Source organism: Pseudophryne corroboree, chromosome 4 (assembly GCF_028390025.1).
Source record: "Pseudophryne corroboree isolate aPseCor3 chromosome 4, aPseCor3.hap2, whole genome shotgun sequence".
Classification (NCBI taxonomy): domain Eukaryota; kingdom Metazoa; phylum Chordata; class Amphibia; order Anura; family Myobatrachidae; genus Pseudophryne; species Pseudophryne corroboree.
Window position 1 is genome coordinate 312,459,135 of NC_086447.1, and position 20,304 is coordinate 312,479,438.

General features: G+C 44.4%; 1 protein-coding gene across 1 annotated transcript in view; it reads right to left on the minus strand.

Moving 5' to 3' along the window:
- The window catches only part of KCNMB3 (potassium calcium-activated channel subfamily M regulatory beta subunit 3), a 48,704-nt gene extending 30,806 nt beyond the window's left edge, over positions 1-17,898 (minus strand). The window contains exon 1 of the mRNA XM_063919615.1: positions 17,786-17,898. Coding sequence (XP_063775685.1) covers positions 17,786-17,846 — 61 coding nt within the window. The 5' untranslated portion in view covers positions 17,847-17,898. The remainder of the gene's footprint in view (positions 1-17,785) is intronic.
- Between the last annotated feature and the right edge of the window lie 2,406 nt (positions 17,899-20,304).

A 20,304-nucleotide genomic window follows, 5' to 3' on the forward strand; every position in this document is an offset into this window, starting at 1 on the left:
GGCACTGCAGTGTCACGCAGGATGGCCCTTCCAAAAAACACTCCCCAAACAGCACATGACGCAAAGAAAAAAAGAGGCGCAATGAGGTAGCTGTGTGAGTAAGCTAAGCGACCCTAGTGGCCGACACAAACACCTGGCCCATCTAGGAGTGGCACTGCAGTGTCGCGCAGGATGGCCCTTCCAAAAAACACTCCCCAAACAGCACATGACGCAAAGAAAAAAAGAGGCGCAATGAGGTAGCTGTGTGAGTAAGCTAAGCGACCCTAGTGGCCGACACAAACACCTGGCCCATCTAGGAGTGGCACTGCAGTGTCACGCAGGATGGCCCTTCCAAAAAACACTCCCCAAACAGCACATGACGCAAAGAAAAAAAGAGGCGCAATGAGGTAGCTGTGTGAGTAAGCTAAGCGACCCTAGTGGCCGACACAAACACCTGGCCCATCTAGGAGTGGCACTGCAGTGTCACGCAGGATGGCCCTTCCAAAAAACACTCCCCAAACAGCACATGACGCAAAGAAAAAAAGAGGCGCAATGAGGTAGCTGTGTGAGTAAGCTAAGCGACCCTAGTGGCCGACACAAACACCTGGCCCATCTAGGAGTGGCACTGCAGTGTCACGCAGGATGGCCCTTCCAAAAAACACTCCCCAAACAGCACATGACGCAAAGAAAAAAAGAGGCGCAATGAGGTAGCTGTGTGAGTAAGCTAAGCGACCCTAGTGGCCGACACAAACACCTGGCCCATCTAGGAGTGGCACTGCAGTGTCACGCAGGATGGCCCTTCCAAAAAACACTCCCCAAACAGCACATGACGCAAAGAAAAAAAGAGGCGCAATGAGGTAGCTGTGTGAGTAAGCTAAGCGACCCTAGTGGCCGACACAAACACCTGGCCCATCTAGGAGTGGCACTGCAGTGTCACGCAGGATGGCCCTTCCAAAAAACACTCCCCAAACAGCACATGACGCAAAGAAAAAAAGAGGCGCAATGAGGTAGCTGTGTGAGTAAGCTAAGCGACCCTAGTGGCCGACACAAACACCTGGCCCATCTAGGAGTGGCACTGCAGTGTCACGCAGGATGGCCCTTCCAAAAAACACTCCCCAAACAGCACATGACGCAAAGAAAAAAAGAGGCGCAATGAGGTAGCTGTGTGAGTAAGCTAAGCGACCCTAGTGGCCGACACAAACACCTGGCCCATCTAGGAGTGGCACTGCAGTGTCACGCAGGATGGCCCTTCCAAAAAACACTCCCCAAACAGCACATGACGCAAAGAAAAAAAGAGGCGCAATGAGGTAGCTGTGTGAGTAAGCTAAGCGACCCTAGTGGCTGACACAAACACCTGGCCCATCTAGGAGTGGCACTGCAGTGTCACGCAGGATGGCCCTTCCAAAAAACACTCCCCAAACAGCACATGACGCAAAGAAAAATGAAAGAAAAAAGAGGTGCAAGATGGAATTGTCCTTGGGCCCTCCCACCCACCCTTATGTTGTATAAACAGGACATGCACACTTTAACCAACCCATCATTTCAGTGACAGGGTCTGCCACACGACTGTGACTGAAATGACGGGTTGGTTTGGACCCCCACCAAAAAAGAAGCAATTAATCTCTCCTTGCACAAACTGGCTCTACAGAGGCAAGATGTCCACCTCATCATCATCCTCCGATATATCACCGTGTACATCCCCCTCCTCACAGATTATCAATTCGTCCCCACTGGAATCCACCATCTCAGCTCCCTGTGTACTTTGTGGAGGCAATTGCTGCTGGTCAGTGTCTCCACGGAGGAATTGATTATAATTCATTTTAATGAACATCATCTTCTCCACATTTTCTGGAAGTAACCTCGTACGCCGATTGCTGACAAGGTGAGCGGCGGCACTAAACACTCTTTCGGAGTACACACTTGTGGGAGGGCAACTTAGGTAGAATAAAGCCAGTTTGTGCAAGGGCCTCCAAATTGCCTCTTTTTCCTGCCAGTATAAGTACGGACTGTCTGACGTGCCTACTTGGATGTGGTCACTCATATAATCCTCCACCATTCTTTCAATGGGGAGAGAATCATATGCAGTGACAGTAGACGACATGTCCGTAATCGTTGTCAGGTCCTTCAGTCCGGACCAGATGTCAGCATCAGCAGTCGCTCCAGACTGCCCTGCATCACCGCCCACGGGTGGGCTCGGAATTCTGAGCCTTTTCCTCGCACCCCCAGTTGCGGGAGAATGTGAAAGAGGAGATGTTGACAGGTCGCGTTCCGCTTGACTTGACAATTTTGTCACCAGCAGTTCTTTGAACCCCAGCAGACTTGTGTCTGCCGGAAAGAGAGATCCAAGGTAGGTTTTAAATCTAGGATCGAGCACGGTGGCCAAAATGTAGTGCTCTGATTTCAACAGATTGACCACCCGTGAATCCTTGTTAAGCGAATTAAGGGCTCCATCCACAAGTCCCACATGTCTAGCGGAATCGCTCCGTGTTAGCTCCTCCTTCAATGTCTCCAGCTTCTTCTGCAAAAGCCTGATGAGGGGAATGACCTGACTCAGGCTGGCAGTGTCTGAACTGACTTCACGTGTGGCAAGTTCAAAGGGCAGCAGAACCTTGCACAACGTTGAAATCATTCTCCACTGCGCTTGAGACAGGTGCATTCCACCTCCTATATCGTGCTGAATTGTATAGGCTTGAATGGCCTTTTGCTGCTCCTCCAACCTCTGAAGCATATATAGGGTTGAATTCCACCTCGTTACCACTTCTTGCTTCAGATGATGGCAGGGCAGGTTCAGGCGTTTTTGGTGTTGCTCCAGTCTTCTGTACGTGGTGCCTGTACGCCGAAAGTGTCCCGCAATTCTTCTGGCCACCGACAGCATCTCTTGCACGCCCCTGTCGTTTTTTAAAAAATTCTGCACCACCAAATTCAAGGTATGTGCAAAACATGGGACGTGCTGGAATTTGCCCATATTTAATGCACACACAATATTGCTGGCGTTGTCCGATGCCACAAATCCACAGGAGAGTCCAATTGGGGTAAGCCATTCCGCGATGATCTTCCTCAGTTGCCGTAAGAGGTTTTCAGCTGTGTGCGTATTCTGGAAACCGGTGATACAAAGCGTAGCCTGCCTAGGAAAGAGTTGGCGTTTGCGAGATGCTGCTACTGGTGCCGCCGCTGCTGTTCTTGCGGCGGGAGTCCATACATCTACCCAGTGGGCTGTCACAGTCATATAGTCCTGACCCTGCCCTGCTCCACTTGTCCACATGTCCGTGGTTAAGTGGACATTGGGTACAACTGCATTTTTTAGGACACTGGTGAGTCTTTTTCTGACGTCCGTGTACATTCTCGGTATCGCCTGCCTAGAGAAGTGGAACCTAGATGGTATTTGGTAACGGGGGCACACTACCTCAAGAAATTGTCTAGTTCCCTGTGAACTAACGGCGGATACCGGACGCACGTCTAACACCAACATAGTTGTCAAGGCCTCAGTTATCCGCTTTGCAAAAGGATGACTGCTGTGATATTTCATCTTCCTCGCAAAGGACTGTTAGACAGTCAATTGCTTGGTGGAAGTAGTAAAAGTGGGCTTACGACTTCCCCTCTGGGATGACCATCGACTCCCAGCAGCAACAACAGCAGTGCCAGCAGCAGTAGGCGTTACACGCAAGGATGCATCGGAGGAATCCCAGGCAGGAGAGGACTCGTCAGAATTGCCAGTGACATGGCCTGCAGGACTATTGGCATTCCTGGGGAAGGAGGAAATTGACACTGAGGGAGTTGGTGGGGTGGTTTGCGTGAGCTTGGTTACAAGAGGAAGGGATTTACTGGTCAGTGGACTGCTTCCGCTGTCGCCCAAAGTTTTTGAACTTGTCACTGACTTATGATGAATGCGCTGCAGGTGACGTATAAGGGAGGATGTTCCGAGGTGGTTAACGTCCTTACCCCTACTTATTACAGCTTGACAAAGGCAACACACGGCTTGACAAATGTTGTCCGCATTTCTGTTGAAATACTTCCACACCGAAGAGCTGATTTTTTTGGTATTTTCACCAGGCATGTCAACGGCCATATTCCTCCCACGGACAACAGGTGTCTCCCCGGGTGCCTGACTTAAACAAACCACCTCACCATCAGAATCCTCCTTGTCAATTTCCTCCCCAGCGCTAGCAACACCCATATCCTCCTCATCCTGGTGTACTTCAACACTGACATCTTCAATCTGACTATCAGGAACTGGACTGCGGGTGCTCCTTCCAGCACTTGCAGGGGGCGTGCAAATGGTGGAAGGCGCATGCTCTTCACGTCCAGTGTTGGGAAGGTCAGGCATCGCAACCGACACAATTGGACTCTCCTTGTGAATTTGGGATTTCGAAGAACGCACAGTTCTTTGCGGTGCTTTTGCCAGCTTGAGTCTTTTCATTTTTCTAGCGAGAGGCTGAGTGCTTCCATCCTCATGTGAAGCTGAACCACTAGCCATGAACATAGGCCAGGGCCTCAGCCGTTCCTTGCCACTCCGTGTGGTAAATGGCATATTGGCAAGTTTACGCTTCTCCGACGACAATTTTATTTTAGATTTTTGAGTCCTTTTTTTACTGATATTTGGTGTTTTGGATTTTACATGCTCTGTACTATGACATTGGGCTTCGGCCTTGGCAGACGACGTTGCTGGCATTTCATCGTCTCGGCCATGACTAGTGGCAGCAGCTTCAGCACGAGGTGGAAGTCGATCTTGATCTTTCCCTAATTTTGGAACCTCAACATTTTTGTTCTCCATATTTTAATAGGCACAACTAAAAGGCACCTCAGGTAAACAATGGAGATGGATGGATACTAGTATACTTATGGATGGACGAGCGACTGCCGACACAGAGGTAGCTACAGCCGTGGACTACCGTACTGTATCTGCTGCTAATATAGACTGGATGATAATGAGATAAAATTAAAATATATATATATATCACACTAGTACTGCAGCCGGACAGGTACATATTATGTAATGACGGACCTGCTGGACACTGTCTGTCAGCACTGCAGACTCCTAAAGTAAGCTACTAGTATCAAGAAGATAGAAAAAAAAAAAAACCACGGGTAGGTGGTATACAATTATGGATGGACGAGCGACTGCCGACACAGAGGTAGCTACAGCCGTGGACTACCGTACTGTGTCTGCTGCTAATATAGACTGGATGATAATGAGATAAAATTAAAATATATATATATATCACACTAGTACTGCAGCCGGACAGGTATATATTATGTAATGACGGACCTGCTGGACACTATCTGTCAGCACTGCAGACTCCTAAAGTAAGCTACTAGTATCAAGAAGATAGAAAAAAAAAACCACGGGTAGGTGGTATACAATTATGGATGGACGAGCGACTGCCGACACAGAGGTAGCTACAGCCGTGGACTACCGTACTGTGTCTGCTGCTAATATAGACTGGATGATAATGAGATAAAATTAAAATATATATATATCACACTAGTACTGCAGCCGGACAGGTATATATTATGTAATGACGGATCTGCTGGACACTGTCTGTCAGCACTGCAGACTCCTAAAGTAAGCTACTAGTATCAAGAAGATAGAAAAAAAAAAACCACGGGTAGGTGGTATACAATTATGGATGGACGAGCGACTGCCGACACAGAGGTAGCTACAGCCGTGGACTACCGTACTGTGTCTGCTGCTAATATAGACTGGATGATAATGAGATAAAATTAAAATATATATATATATCACACTAGTACTGCAGCCGGACAGGTATATATTAGTAATGACGGACCTGCTGGACACTGTCTGCAGAATGCGTTTATAAAAACACCACACGACGAGTGTTTAACTTTTTCAGGCAGACAATCACAATATACTGGTGGTCAGCAGACAATCACAATACTGGTGGTCAGTGGTCACTGGTCAGTCACACTGGCAGTGGCACTCTGGCAGCAAAAGTGTGCACTGTACTTAAAATATGTACTCCTGCTATAACTGCTCCCCAGTCTCCCCCACAATTAAGCTGTGTGAGCAGTGAGCACTCAGCAGTCAGATAATGATATACAGTATATGATGCAGCACACTGGGCTGAGCACAGATATGGTATGTGTGACTGTGTCACACTGTGTATCGTTTTTTTTCAGGCAGAGAACGGATTAATTAAACTGGTGGCACTGGTCACTGGTCACACTATCAGCAGCAAGTAGTACTCCTCCTATATGCTCCCCAAAATTTGTGTCTCTCTCTAGTACTAGTCACTCTAAACGGAGAGGACGCCAGCCACGTCCTCTCCCTATCAATCTCAATGCACGTGTGAAAATGGCGGCGACGCGCGGCTCCTTATATAGAATCCGAGTCTCGCGATAGAATCCGAGCCTCGCGAGAATCCGACAGCAGGATGATGACGTTCGGGCGCGCTCGGGTTAACCGAGCAAGGCGGGAAGATCCGAGTCGCTCGGCCCCATGTAAAAAAAACTGAAGTTCGGGCGGGTTCGGATTCCGAGGAACCGAACCCGCTCATCTCTACTCTAAACGTGGCATTGAGGTTACTTATGCACAACTAAAGCAGCCATCTTGTTGGCTAAACCAATAATTGAGAGACTGCATTATGTCATACTTACCTATTCTCCCTGCAGGCCTGATTCAGAGGTGGACGCAGAAGTGTCTTCACCTATGCTTATGGTGGTTGTACATCTGTAACTTTATGCTGATTCTGTTACAAAGTCCTTCCCTTGTGTACATCTGTGGGTCCAAATGTGCAAGGACTGAGATGCCCACTGAGAGCCCATACACGCAGTAATAGAGATTGGTGTGTCCATAAACATCACCATCTTTTGCACTATCGCAGGTTGCACCAGTATTATGGTCAGTGCAGTTTATCGTGCATAGGGCCTCACTCAGAGGTGTTTGCTAATGTATTCACAGCTGTGATCCCATACGCAGCGGATGTGTGAGTATTATGGCCGGTGCAGTTTCTCGTGCATAGGGCCTGACTCAGAGGTGTACGCTAATGTATTCACAGCTGTGATCCCATACGCAGCGGATATGTGAGTATATATTAATGCTGCAGCCACCTAGAAATGTGTTGAGACAGCTGCCGGTGGCTTTGCAGACAACAAAGTTCCTTCTATAACATCTGAGTGACCCTATAGTTGCTCAGTATGGATGCAGGAACTGGGATCCTGGCGCCATGTTTTCCCAACATGGGATTGCAGTTATATGTTGTGATATGCACCTAAATGGGATGTGGATCCTAGGTTCCACAGTAACTAAGTCAACAGTCATTAGGTCGACCACTATTGGTCGAAGTGACTAGGTCGACACCTGAAATAGGTCGATATGGTCATTAGGTCAACATGGATAAAGGTCGACATGGATAAAGGTCGACATGAGTTTTTTGTTTTGTTTTTTAATTGTGTCATTTTCTTCGCAATGTGATTGGGAACCCCAATTAGTGCACCGTATCCCTTTGCATGTCTCACTTCGCTTGCCATTTTTGGGCAAGCTACCTCGCTCCGCTACCACTGCGGTAGCATAGGTTACTATTCCCAATCGTAGTCCATGTTGATCGTTAAGTATGAAAAAGTTCAAAAATTGGAAACATTTTGTAAAACTCATGTCGACTTAGTGACCATGTTGACCTATTGACCATGTCGACCTAATGCATGTCGACCAATAGTGGTCGACTTAATGAGTGTCGACCTAAGTGCTGTCGAACTAAAGACCGGATCCTGCCTAAATGGTTGTGATACACCTTCATTTTTGCCACCACTCGCCGTTACCTCATCCAAACAGTCCCCACCTGTCAATCACTTTTCGGATAGATCTTCACTGTGAGCTAAAGTACTGTGTTGAGTGCACAGTGTGACCATGATGCATGCACATGCTGATAATCGCTCAACTGTGTAAATATCGGCATTGCATACATTACTGAATCAGGCCCATAGTCTCCTATGTGAGTAGTTAGCGCTTGTGTACACAAACCCTTCACCGACACACCCGCAATGCAATCTCTGTGCGCGTGCGCTGAGACACCTTCCTGTCACCGCCCAGGAACACACACTATATTTTCAATACAGTTCTCCCTGCATGCACATGAAATGACTGCAACTCTGTACAGACACAATTGGGATGCATCCACAGTGTGCAGTAGCAAAGGATTGCTCCACTACGTCCGATATCGGCAGTATGCACACCTCGCCCTGAATATCACACAGACTCACAAATTCTAGGGAATTCGAAAGCAAGTCACCATCGTCTCTAGTGAAATGGACCTTTCCTTGTTGACACAGTTCACTGTATTGTGCAAGGTCCACCCTTCCTCCTTAGACTTCAACTCTGTGAAATCATTAATGCTGCTTACTATGGTACAGTACTAAAAAGTATTATGTTGATTTGAGTTTTAAAATCAACACCAGAGAACCGAACAACTGGGGGCATAATTATAATTTCTTATTGCTGCATACAGGGCAGTATAAAGCTTGGCCGGGCCCAGGTACTTTTCAGGGGGCATGGCCTAACCACAGGAGGCGTGGCCCTGCACGCTAAGATAAAAAATACAGAAAAAATAGTACTCATTGGCACACTGCAGCCCAGCACACAGCAACAATTGCTGAGCTGAGGAGAATACCTGCAGCAGCTGAGACGACAATGACACTTGGCCTGGGCAAATAGTACCTGCTCCCCCCCTCAGCACCACTGGATGCATATCTCAGCAATAAGAAATAAAGGATTGCTTGAATTCTTTCATATTTGTTGCTGCCACCCTTAAATAAATTCATTCAGGGATTGTAATATTTGCATTTGGCTCTGTAAGAAAAAAAATTAGACAGTTTGGGGGGGGGTTTCTCACTATCTATCTATATTCTATCTATATATAGTAATCAACATGCCCATTAAAGAATTATGCAATTAATGTATCAATATACACGTTTACTATTAAAATTGCCTGCTCAGCTCATCAACCTGTCCTATCCTCCTTTTCCCCATCCACTCTCCGTTTTCCTTAAAGCATAAAAGTTTGACAGTGTAACTCTGTGTCCTTTTCTCTATGCAATGTTACCATACAGTACATGCACTTGTGCCGTATTAAATAATGACAGAAATAAACCTAAGAACAAAATAAAATAAAAAACCTGTCTGAACTGTAAAGTAAACATATAACTATAACACATAGGTAGCCGTTTCTGGAGTTATACTAACACACGGATTCTCCAAAACGAAACTTGTTCCTGAAGATAATATTCCCAGGTAAGACTTCGCCAGATACACGCAGACTGCATAGATAGTACAGTACATACATAGATTTGAGTACAAACAAACCCCTTTCAACTGCAATAATGACTAAAACCACACCCAGAGAACATAACAAATCGCACTTTGTAAAGTTCTGACGGGAAATTTAGGTTATGAGAGATGAGGAATCGCAGTAGTGCAATAGCCGTGACGGAGGCTCTCACCTGCTGCAGCGCCTGCGGCTGCCCTGCATGGTGATCTGGATGGGCACACTGAATGAGCGCCTCTGTGCTACAGGCGGCGGCGGCCACTTCTTTTCCCTGAGATCTGCCATGGGCACGGAGCACGTATCAGACAGACAGCTGGGTCCATGTTCTGGCCCTTACTCCTCAGTCATTTCCACCTCTGCTCCATCATGTACAGACCACCAGAGACCATTGTTAGTGCTGACCTGCTGCCATTGAAGGGCTACAATGCTGGACAAGTACAGAAAGTGCACTAGCTGATGTAGGGAGAGCAGGCCTCTCATTAGTGCTTATGTAATGAAAAGCATATTTTATCACCTGGGTGTTGTACATCATGCATTGCCATGTTTCTATAGAAACCCTATTCCACTGGGGGATTTCTAGTGTCCCGGGAGCTGAGTGGAAGGGGAGGGCCTGGCTTCTTGTACAGCTGGCTCACATGTAATTATATCAGTCACTGTACTGTATGTATGAGCTTTATATGGACTGTGAGATCACTGGTTAGATAGTATCTATGTTGGTACTTGTTTAATTATATGGGTGCCACTGGAGAAAATGGAATCTGCTACCCTGTCATTCAGAGGAAACTGTCATCCCTAGGGCTCCATGCCATCCCAGATTATACCCACACACATATTTAACATCCCATTCGCCATCACCATACCTGGTAACCTGCTATCCTCAGTGGTGGGTTTCCTACTAGGCATGTGAGCACTTGCTAGGGGGGGGGGGGAGGCTGATGATGCCAGGTGATTTTCCAATTTTTTTTTTGTTATTACAACTTGTTTTTTTATTCTTTTATTTTGCAACTGACGGGGTGTAACAATGGGCAGCAAATCGTGGTGAGGGAGGTAGTGGTAGGGTGAGGTTGGGACTGTTTGCAGGTCTGAGGGCTATGGGATTGGCCTTGACATTAAGGGGGCAGTGACATGATGGGGGGCACCAATAATGTGCCTAGGGGTGGCCAGACCATAAAATCTGCCTCCAGCTATCTTGGCTGCAGCAAAGATATATTATTACTTGTATATATGTATTATCAGTAACATATACAGTTACTTAAATAGCGCATACATGTTACGCAGAGCCTTACAGAGAATGGCCAACCAATTTTAAGTTTCCTTGCCCCAGTGAGGTTTACAGTCTAGATTCCTCAGCACACAGACACACACATTAAGATTAGTTTCATCATAAGATACACACATATACTGTACACACACTACAGTTAATGTAATCACAGGTCAGTTACACTACTGGTACAGTATGTGTTTGGAGGTGGAAGGAATCCAGAACACCCACATGAATACATTAAAAACATACAAACTCCACACCAACAAAATCCTGGTTAACATCAAACCCATGACACATCATTGTGATGGGAATGCAGTCACATCGTAGACAATCACTGGCAGCATTCATAGGGGATCTAGATGCCAAGTGGTTCTTATCTGCTATCAAATTCTACATTTCTATAATGTTGACACCAGAATTTAAACAGCTGTGATGTTGACATGGACAAAATGTCAGCATACTGAAAATATCGACAGTAGGGTTAGGTTTAGGGGTTAGGGTAAAGGATACATTATAAATGAATTGTTTACATTATGACCATGTCATCATTTCATCAATGTCAACATGCCGAATGTGTCAGCATTGTTGTGGCAACACCATGAATGTTGACATGGTCATTGTCAATGTAATATACCAAACCCCTGTGATGGAACAAGTACTGTTCCATATTTAAAGCCCCAGACTAATTATCAAATAAAAACAGCTGCTAGCCTTATTCAACTCTTTGACCTCTCCCCGCCGCTCACTCCGAGCTCAGCGTCTCCCTCTCTGTCAGAGTTGAATAAGGCTAGCAGCTGTTTTTATTTGATAATTAGTCTGGGGCTTTAAATATGGCTAGAGGGGAACTTCCCTCTATCTACCTCTGATGAAACGACCGGGGCTAATGGTCGAGAAACGCGTTAGGTATTAGCTCTGGAGTGACCTCTGTATTTGGATCATCTACTATTGCCCTAATCACTAGGGTATTTGAACATTTCTGAACCTGCAACAAGGGACTCTACACATCTCGGTATATTGGACTCCGGCTCTAAAAGGTAAAATCAGCCGTGCTAGCTGAATAGCTTCCAGGCAGTACGGTGAATGTCAGCCACCACTGCCGTAATTGCTGGGTAATTACTACACCCTAAACCCGCTGCAAAGGGACTCCGTGTATCAACGTGTTTTGGACACCGGCTGTTAAGGATATTCCAGCCGCACTATTTGGGTGGTAACCGGGCGATGCAGTGAATGCCGGTACGTGGAATACAGATAACGGAGGTCTTGGGTGATTCCAGCTAGTGAACCAGCACAAGTACAAGTGTCAGAGACGGTTACTCTACAAAAAAAAAAATATCCCCACTAAATAGCTCCTTACATCAGTGGCACGGGGAGGATATTTAACTTTCAGCAAAGAGGAGGCACTTGTTATATACCGACGGTACCCAATTGCATGGCATACAAATGGTTCAACTATATGGTTCTCTTTCTTTCTTTTTTTCGTTTTAATCAAAGTACTGTGGTATAGACATTAATTATACAAAACAACTGATTCCTTGGATGAACCTATAGGTGTAACACACCTCATTTAATTACAGGCTGGCCAGCATATGTGGACATTTTATGGTTAATGAATCAGTGTACTGCAGTGTGATTTTTATTAAGGGATCTTATTGTGATTATATCACGAGTTAAGTTTAGAGTGATTGTGGCATTATTACATGTTCTTTTATGATCCAGATGGTTTAAAATTTGCTACAAATTGTTCAACATTACTGTTAGGTCACTTCTGAATTATATAGTGTATACTGTGTATTTTTTTATATACATTATATTTTAATTTTTTTCTATCCATATTTTGGATTATTAATAAAAATACTATATTTTAGAAATTAATCCTGTTGCGCACAGATTGGTCTCTTTTTCTTGTTTATCTTTTAGGCCAGAGCTTAGAGGTGACGTCATCTCCAAGCGCCGGGAAACCCGGCAGATCGGGACTTTGGTGAGTCATGCTGGGGGCAAGCCCAGCAATCTGGAAGCTGTTGTGCTGCCCCCAGCCTCCAGTGCTGCTGGGCACCCGATGCAGCGCTACGGTCTGCATAAACAGGATTCGCCATGTCCCCAGCCTCAGACGCTGAATGGCAGCCAGCATGGTGCTGCTGTCTGAAAAGACAGCATGCGCCGTGACCCCCAGCTTCCTGACTGCCCGCTGGACACTGCAGTTTGGGAGGTCTGCCATGCTGGAAATGGGTACCGGGTCGGATAACCCGGTTTACCAATTTACACCGGGTCCTACCAGAGTCTTACCCACGTCCAGCCCTGGTTGATTGCCGGGTTGGATTCCCGGGAAAATAGTCATGGGGTTTTGGAGAGGGGACCCTTTTACACCACCTGCAATCCGAGATTGCGCTCTCCCCTGCAAATACCCAGGATATTTCAGGGGGTGTAAAAGGGGTATTAGAAACCCTTTCACTGTACAATGAGGAATGTATAGCACTTTTACTAATATATATCTAATAATTAGGAAATGAATACTTACATAACATAATTAAATATTTAAGAAAATATATTTCATGATTAAAGTACCTACAGTATGTAGTTGATCACAGCATAAAATCGTACAAGCTAAGAAAACAGCACAAAATGGAAGCAGGAGGAATTTCAGTGTTTTGCAGCTTTTGGAAATCCATGCATTAAGAAGACTTGGGGCTGATTCTGAATGAGGCAAAGATCTTAGGGCCTAATTCAGACATGATAGCAACAGCAAAATGTGTGTCTAATAGGCAGTGCAGGTGGGGCAGATATAACATGTGCAGAGAGAGTTAGATTTGGGTGGGGTGTGTTCAAACTGAAATGTAAATTGCAGTGTAAAAATAAAGCAGCCAGTATTTACCCTGCACAGAAACAAAATAACCCACTCAAATCTAACTCTTTCTGCACATGTTATATCTGCGCCACCTGCAGTGCATATGGTTTTGCCCATTAGAGAAAGAATTTGCTTTTGCGATCAAGCCTGAATTAGGCCCTTAATGTGTATATATCGAACAGATAGGTGCGCATGCACTGTATAAAGCAACCACTAACTGCACACATGTCGCACCATGCATACAGACGCAGAGAATGAAAGCAAAGATGGTTCTATCTATAAGTTGATGGATCACTATTTCTGGATGACATCTGGGCAGAGACCAAGCGATCGCACAGGACTGATGGGAGTATCGTGTGCATGTAGGCTCATTTCTGTGCTCGGATATAACGTGCAGACAGCAATTGAATGCTAGGTTTAGATGGATATGTTGCACCCAGCATACTGTAGATTGTGTATACATGCCAATAATAATGTGAAATGGGTATTAGTAGCTGATCGGTTGGTACTTTATCTCTCTCCACATTAACTCTGTCTACATTTTGTTTAATCTCCCCTTATGTCACCGATTCAGTGTTTTAGTTTGCCCCTACATTTGCACCAGTGACGTGCGGTGAGGTGAGGCAGAGCCTTTCCTGTTATACGCCAGAGTTTTGACTTTATAAAGTATATGAATAATACAAAGAATATATTAGAAATATCTTCTTTGTATTATTCTAATCATTTTTTTAGTCAACCTCTGGAGTAAAAGGTCTATGGCAGCCTGTCTTTTCTGCACATCTCTGATCAAAACTCACCAAATTTCCAGCAGTATATACTGCTGCACTTGTGTATAATGCCCACATGTATATACTGCTACTCCTGCACCTGTGTATAATGCCCACACGCACCCTTTGGCTCATATATTGTGTGTAAATCTGGCTCTGGTACTAGCCAGTGCCTCCTAAGCCATTTACCTCACCGCACATCCCTGGGTAGCACCACCACTGGGGCTGCAACTATCACAGTGTATGTAGTCCCAAAATAACTGTAATGCCTTATAATAATCCCAAGGATATACTGTACGCAATGCCATTGTGTCCAGAATTACATTGCAGTATGTGATTATTCCGGCAAAATGTATTGAGCACCTGTAGGATCCAGCTGTGTGCTCAGAGTGGTAATGGTACACCTACGCATGCGCCTCGGCCATTGCTGGGAAGGTTTCGGGAGAACCCCCTGCCGGCTGATTATGCGCAGTATAGCCCATAGGCTATGCACAGATGGCAATAGCTGTGGGGGCCAAGCTCGGGAATGCTTTGTATTCTAGAGCTTAGTAAATCTGGAAGCATTGCATCCCCCATAGAAACCTATGGGTATTGCTGCTACAGGTGTGAATGGACTGATCGCAGCAAGTATTGAATACACATAGGGCCTAATTCAGACCTGATAACTAGGCTGCTAAAATTGTTGTTCTGCGATCAGATAGTCGCCGCCCAAGGGGAGTGTATATTTGCCGTACAAGTGTGCGATCGCATCTGTGTACGCCAAACTGCTAAAAAAAACTCAGTCAGCGGACAGCTGCAAATCCGTTCGCAGCTCACTCACTATTGAATGATTTGCCCTGTGTGTGCAGTGTGTGCGCAGCCCAGGACTTACTCCTATAGTGCGATCAGAACAGACTGATCAGGTCCGGAGCTGACATCACACACCCTCCCAGAAAACGCTTGGGCACACCTGCCTTTTTCCTGACACTCCCAGAAAATGTTTTGTTACCACCCACTAATTGTCTCCTCTTGTCAATCAGCATGCGAATGGCTGTGCGATTAGAATTCTTCGCACCAGCCTGTCGCTGACCGGCGATGCCTATTGCTGTTTGGCGATGTGCGTGTGCATTGTGGTGCATACGCATTCGCAGTTAATTGTTGATCGCCTGCTGTGCGAAAACGCAAAGCAGCGATCAGGTCTGAATCACCCCCATAGTTGTCTAACCTACCTCATTCTGCAGGAGACTCCCTGACATATTAGCAATCTCCCTGACTCCCTGAATAGACCAGCAATCTCCCTAATTGCACCTTACCCCTATTATATAGCTTTTACATTCTTGGGGGGGGGGGGGAGAGAAATCAGAAATATATACATTCAAATGGGATCATCAGTGCCATTTACCTGAATTGGTTATAACTTTAAGGCACGATGATCCCTATGGCTACATGCATTTTAAATAAAGTTTCTCGTAGCCACTTACAGTATATGGAACCTCTTGTAAAACACAATACACAAACAAATCCTGCAAAATATCAGTGTCTTTTCTTCAAAGTAGATCTTATTAACTTTGGGGCACATTTACATTTGGATGTAAGTCATTTTCATGACACGCCTCTCAGATGTAGCAGTATACGTCCGCACTGATGATAGGTGTTACTTTCACATCTCCCTGAAATGCTTTTTCAAAAGTAGGCAAGTATGGAGATATATGCAGGTGAAACTAAATATTTATGTTTCGGGAATAAGCCGCAAATATTTAATGATAAATGGGCCCCATAGTCTGATACTTATCAGGTATGTGGGCAAGTCTGGAAGACGACCACTATACCTGTGTGTGGTCATCCTTTCATCTCATAAACAGGTACCAGTTATGCTGAAAATAATGAGTTGTGACACAAGTGTGTATTGTGGTAAGAGAATTAGTGTAATAGTGCATCTTGCATTTTTAATACATAAACATTCACTGCGCATGCCAAAAATGTACAGCTGTAGATATACTGGTTATAAGAACATTTATGGCCATGAAATAAAAAAAAAATAGTAATTGAATTCAAAAAATCATATACTGGTATGTGTGTGTCTGTGTAAATGTGTGTATATACTTACAAATGGTATCCGGTTGATAGATAGACAGTGTCTAGTTAGACAGTCAATAGATAGACACCATATGTTAGACAGACATTAGGTCGACAGGGTCAATAGGTCGACAGGGTCAAAAGGTCGACATGAAAAATGGTTGACATAAAAAAGATAGACAAATGTTTTTTTTTTAAATGTGACATGTTTTTGGACTATTTCATACCTTCTCTATCCATGTCGGCATAGAGTTGGTTATAAACCTTGTGGCGAGCCATCGAGCCCGAAGCGTGGCAAGCGAAGTGAGCCCCGCAAGGGTATGCTTTTTTACAATTGGGGGTCTCAGATGACAAAACTATCCACACAAACCACAAAAATTTAAAAAACATGGTGTCTACCTTTTTCATGTCGACAATTTTCATGTCGACCTTTTGACCATGTCGACCTTTTGACCCTGTCGATCTTTTGTACTGTCTACCTTTTTCATGTCGACCTTTTGACCCTGTTGACCTAATATCTGTCTAACATATGGTGTCTATCTATTGACTGTCTAACTAGACACTATCTATATTTTATACCGGAACCCTTACAAATCCACCTGTGTTTGTGTTTTTATTTATGACATTTGCACCATATTGTGAAAAAAAGACGCAGAATAATGCTTACCCTAAATATTAATATACATTTTACTTTTGCAAGGTACCAATTGTCATCCTACCAGAATGTAAATAAATGTGTTCAGTACAGAATACACCTGAATTCAGGGCAATAGGGGAAATTGATGTAAAGTGTAAAATATGTTGATTTTAACTGTTTAAATTACTAAATAATCATATTACAAAAAATTAATAATAAAAAAATGTGGATTTAAATAAATAATCAGATTTTACAGGCAGATTTTATGTAAAAGTTGAATTCACTTTTTTTCCCACAAAATACTTCTACATTACTAAATATGTATACCTTTACCAAGGAGACATACGTGGGATATGTAAAATGCACGTCATGTCTATGAATAGTGACCAAGAAGTAAAGCAGTACATAGTATGGGCCAGAGTATAACATTACACTGAAATGTATGTCCCTTTGCCTGTAATATCAGGTATCAGACATACAGAGTAACATGCATTAGTGCACCAATCTTTCTCATAGACCACCTGTATATGGCTTGTCTGCTCCTTGTGTGTCACCGCTTGCACATATTACACTCACTGACAGCTCAGTAGTTACAGAACAAAACTAATTATTGTACTAATAACTATTTTATTATCTACACATAATACAATGTTCTTAAGTCTTGTTGATATTATTAAACAAAAAAATGGTGCAAACCTGTAAAGACATGAATGCAACCTACCTATTAATAAATAAAAGGGTTATAAAACCACCGGCGGCACTCACCATTTGAAGAATGATGCATCTTACTGTCATCAGGACAGATAATCCCTATGTACTGTTTAAATCACAAACTAATCCTCTCTGATTTCTACTGAGCTCCTCTGTCTAAAGTTTGAATCACAGTTGTCAACACACACACACACACACACACACACACACACACACACACACAAAGCAGCTTGGTCAAATAAATTACTTTACCCGAAAAAAGAAATAGAGAGCCATCAGCTTCTTTCTGAGGAGGTGTCCTTTTGCTTGTCATCCTTCATACACCCTTGATTGATCTTTGCTTAATATTCCCTGAAAGAATTTTAGACCTGAAGCTTTTGTATCCTTGAACAAGTTGCTTTGCCAGGGATTTTTTTTTCTTCACATCAGTCCGATTGACCTGTGAATAATTGATGACTATTTTGTTGTCTCTGGCTGAACGGGCTAAAATTGTACATAATCTTTTTGTGTTGAAGAGTAAGGAAGCTTTAGCTACTCAGTAGCTCATACATATTTTAAGAGGTGGCATCTGGTTTTGCTTTTCTATCAGGCCACTAAAACCGTGAAATGCAACAACAAAACCAGGAATGTGTCTGTGTGAAATCATTACTTACAATTTAAGTGTCATTATCTAAGAGATTACAGCAGCAATTAATCCACAATGTTGTTAATTTATTGCTTTTGAAGGTGCATAATTAACCCTGCAGGTTCTAGCAATAGGCTACTCAACAGAAACATAATTATTTTTCATAGCAGGCTAAAATAATATTTTAATATCAGTAAAAAATGAAACAGTTACCTAAACTGTGGTAATATTATTAGTGGTGAGGTGTAATATTTTAAATTATTTAATAGACAGTGTATAATTACACACTTCCGGTTTCCACTTTGTAGGTCGAAGAGCCAAGGTAGGTGACTATCCTGTGGCTATAGATAATATGTCCATAGATGATGTTGACCAGTTTGATTCATTTTGACCATATTACTGTAGGTTGATATTGTAGTGTGTATGACCAATAAGGGGAACATGGTATCCAATCAAATTCCATACCAAATGGGTCAGAATTCAATAGATAGAATGGAAAATCCACTTAGCTGTTGCACAATATGTGGAAGCATAGGTGTCGGTATAGGGGTGAAGGCAAGAGGGTGGATCACTACCCTCTCCCCCCCCCCCTAATTATGTGAGAATCACTAGTCAATGTACTGGATCACAAGGTGCAGTGCAGCCAACATCTAGGCTTGCCAGCTTACCATGGACAGCCCTTCTTTGCCCACCTGTAGGGTCCACATCTGTCCTGCACCTAGCTCAAGCTACTACAGTGTGTGTCTATTTACTGTGGGCTGGCTCCCCTTCTGGGATCATTCCTGCGCCCTTCTCACCTCCCACTTCATTTATTTCTGCCCCCCTGGATATCTTTCTTTCTTTCTTTCTTTCTTTCTTTCTTTCTTTCTTTCTTTCTTTCTTTCTTTCTTTCTTGAAGGGCTGCCCCTGAGGGGGCAACATTTAGCAATTTAGGGGGTGCCAAAATGGTGGTGCCCCTGTGTTGAAGACTTGCTAATTTGTGTGGTTAAATTTGTCATATAATGTGCCCATTTGGTGTTTATGGTTCGGAGAACATTTGCGCTAGGCATATATTCTGCCTTGTCCAGTAACATTTGTCCTGACTAGGCTTCAGCTCCAGACATGCCATTCTGCTTTCCGTTCTTTCTATTCAGTATTCATTAAGACTGTCAACGTACTGTGTACTGTCAATAATATTTGAATTAAATTTAATATTGATAAAACATCTGGTCTGGTCCAAGGATGTAGCTACAATAGGTGCATGGGGTACAGCTGCTATGGGGCCCAGAGCATAGCTGGACTAAGGCATTGGGGGTGCCCAGGGTACTTAATACAGGGCACAGGTGTGCGCAGCGCATTTTATTAGGGGGTGCACCATTGGAGGGGTGTGTCTAGTACCACCGTTTGGGCATGTCTAGCACCATCTATTAATGGTCAACGCAATATAAAATATTCACCCTTGTACCAATCCTAATAAAGCAGATACATTGTCAGATGTTGTGGTGTGCACCAAACAAACACCCCTGATGGCACTCACTGCAATTACAGTGCTCCTCCTCAGCCTGGTCTGGCTCCCCCTCTCTTTCCCCTGCAAGCTGCAGCAGCTTACTTACAAGTCAGTCACTCACTGACACTGACAGTCGCAGACAAGTTACTGCTGCTGCCGGAAAAACGAGAGATGTGTCAATGCTGCTGCCGACCGCCTGCCAGTATTGAATTTGTCTTCCAAAGAGGAATGCTGGCTGCATGCTGCTCCTCATCAGTGGCTGGCGTTGGCATAGCGTAGAAGGAGAGAGGTTGGCGTGTGGCGGGTGTGACGGGTGGGCGTGCGAGCAGCATGACGTAATCACATCACGCTGTTTTTGTACATGGAAGTGGAGGCAGGAGTTTGAAAGCCAATGGCAGTGGCACCCTTGATTAACCCAGGCATCCGGTCAGTAATGCAGTCCTGACAGGGTGCAGCGCAGAGGGGACAGTAATCAGCCTGTTCGGCGATCGCTGCATCAGGCATGTGAGATAGGGGTGCCAGACATTAGGGGGTGCCTGAGCGACCAGGCACCCCCCCCCCCCCCCGCGCGCACACCTATGATACAGGGGCACCCTAAAGTCTAAAATGAAAATTATAATACAAATATATGTGTACAGGCTGTATCATTTGAAATAGGGA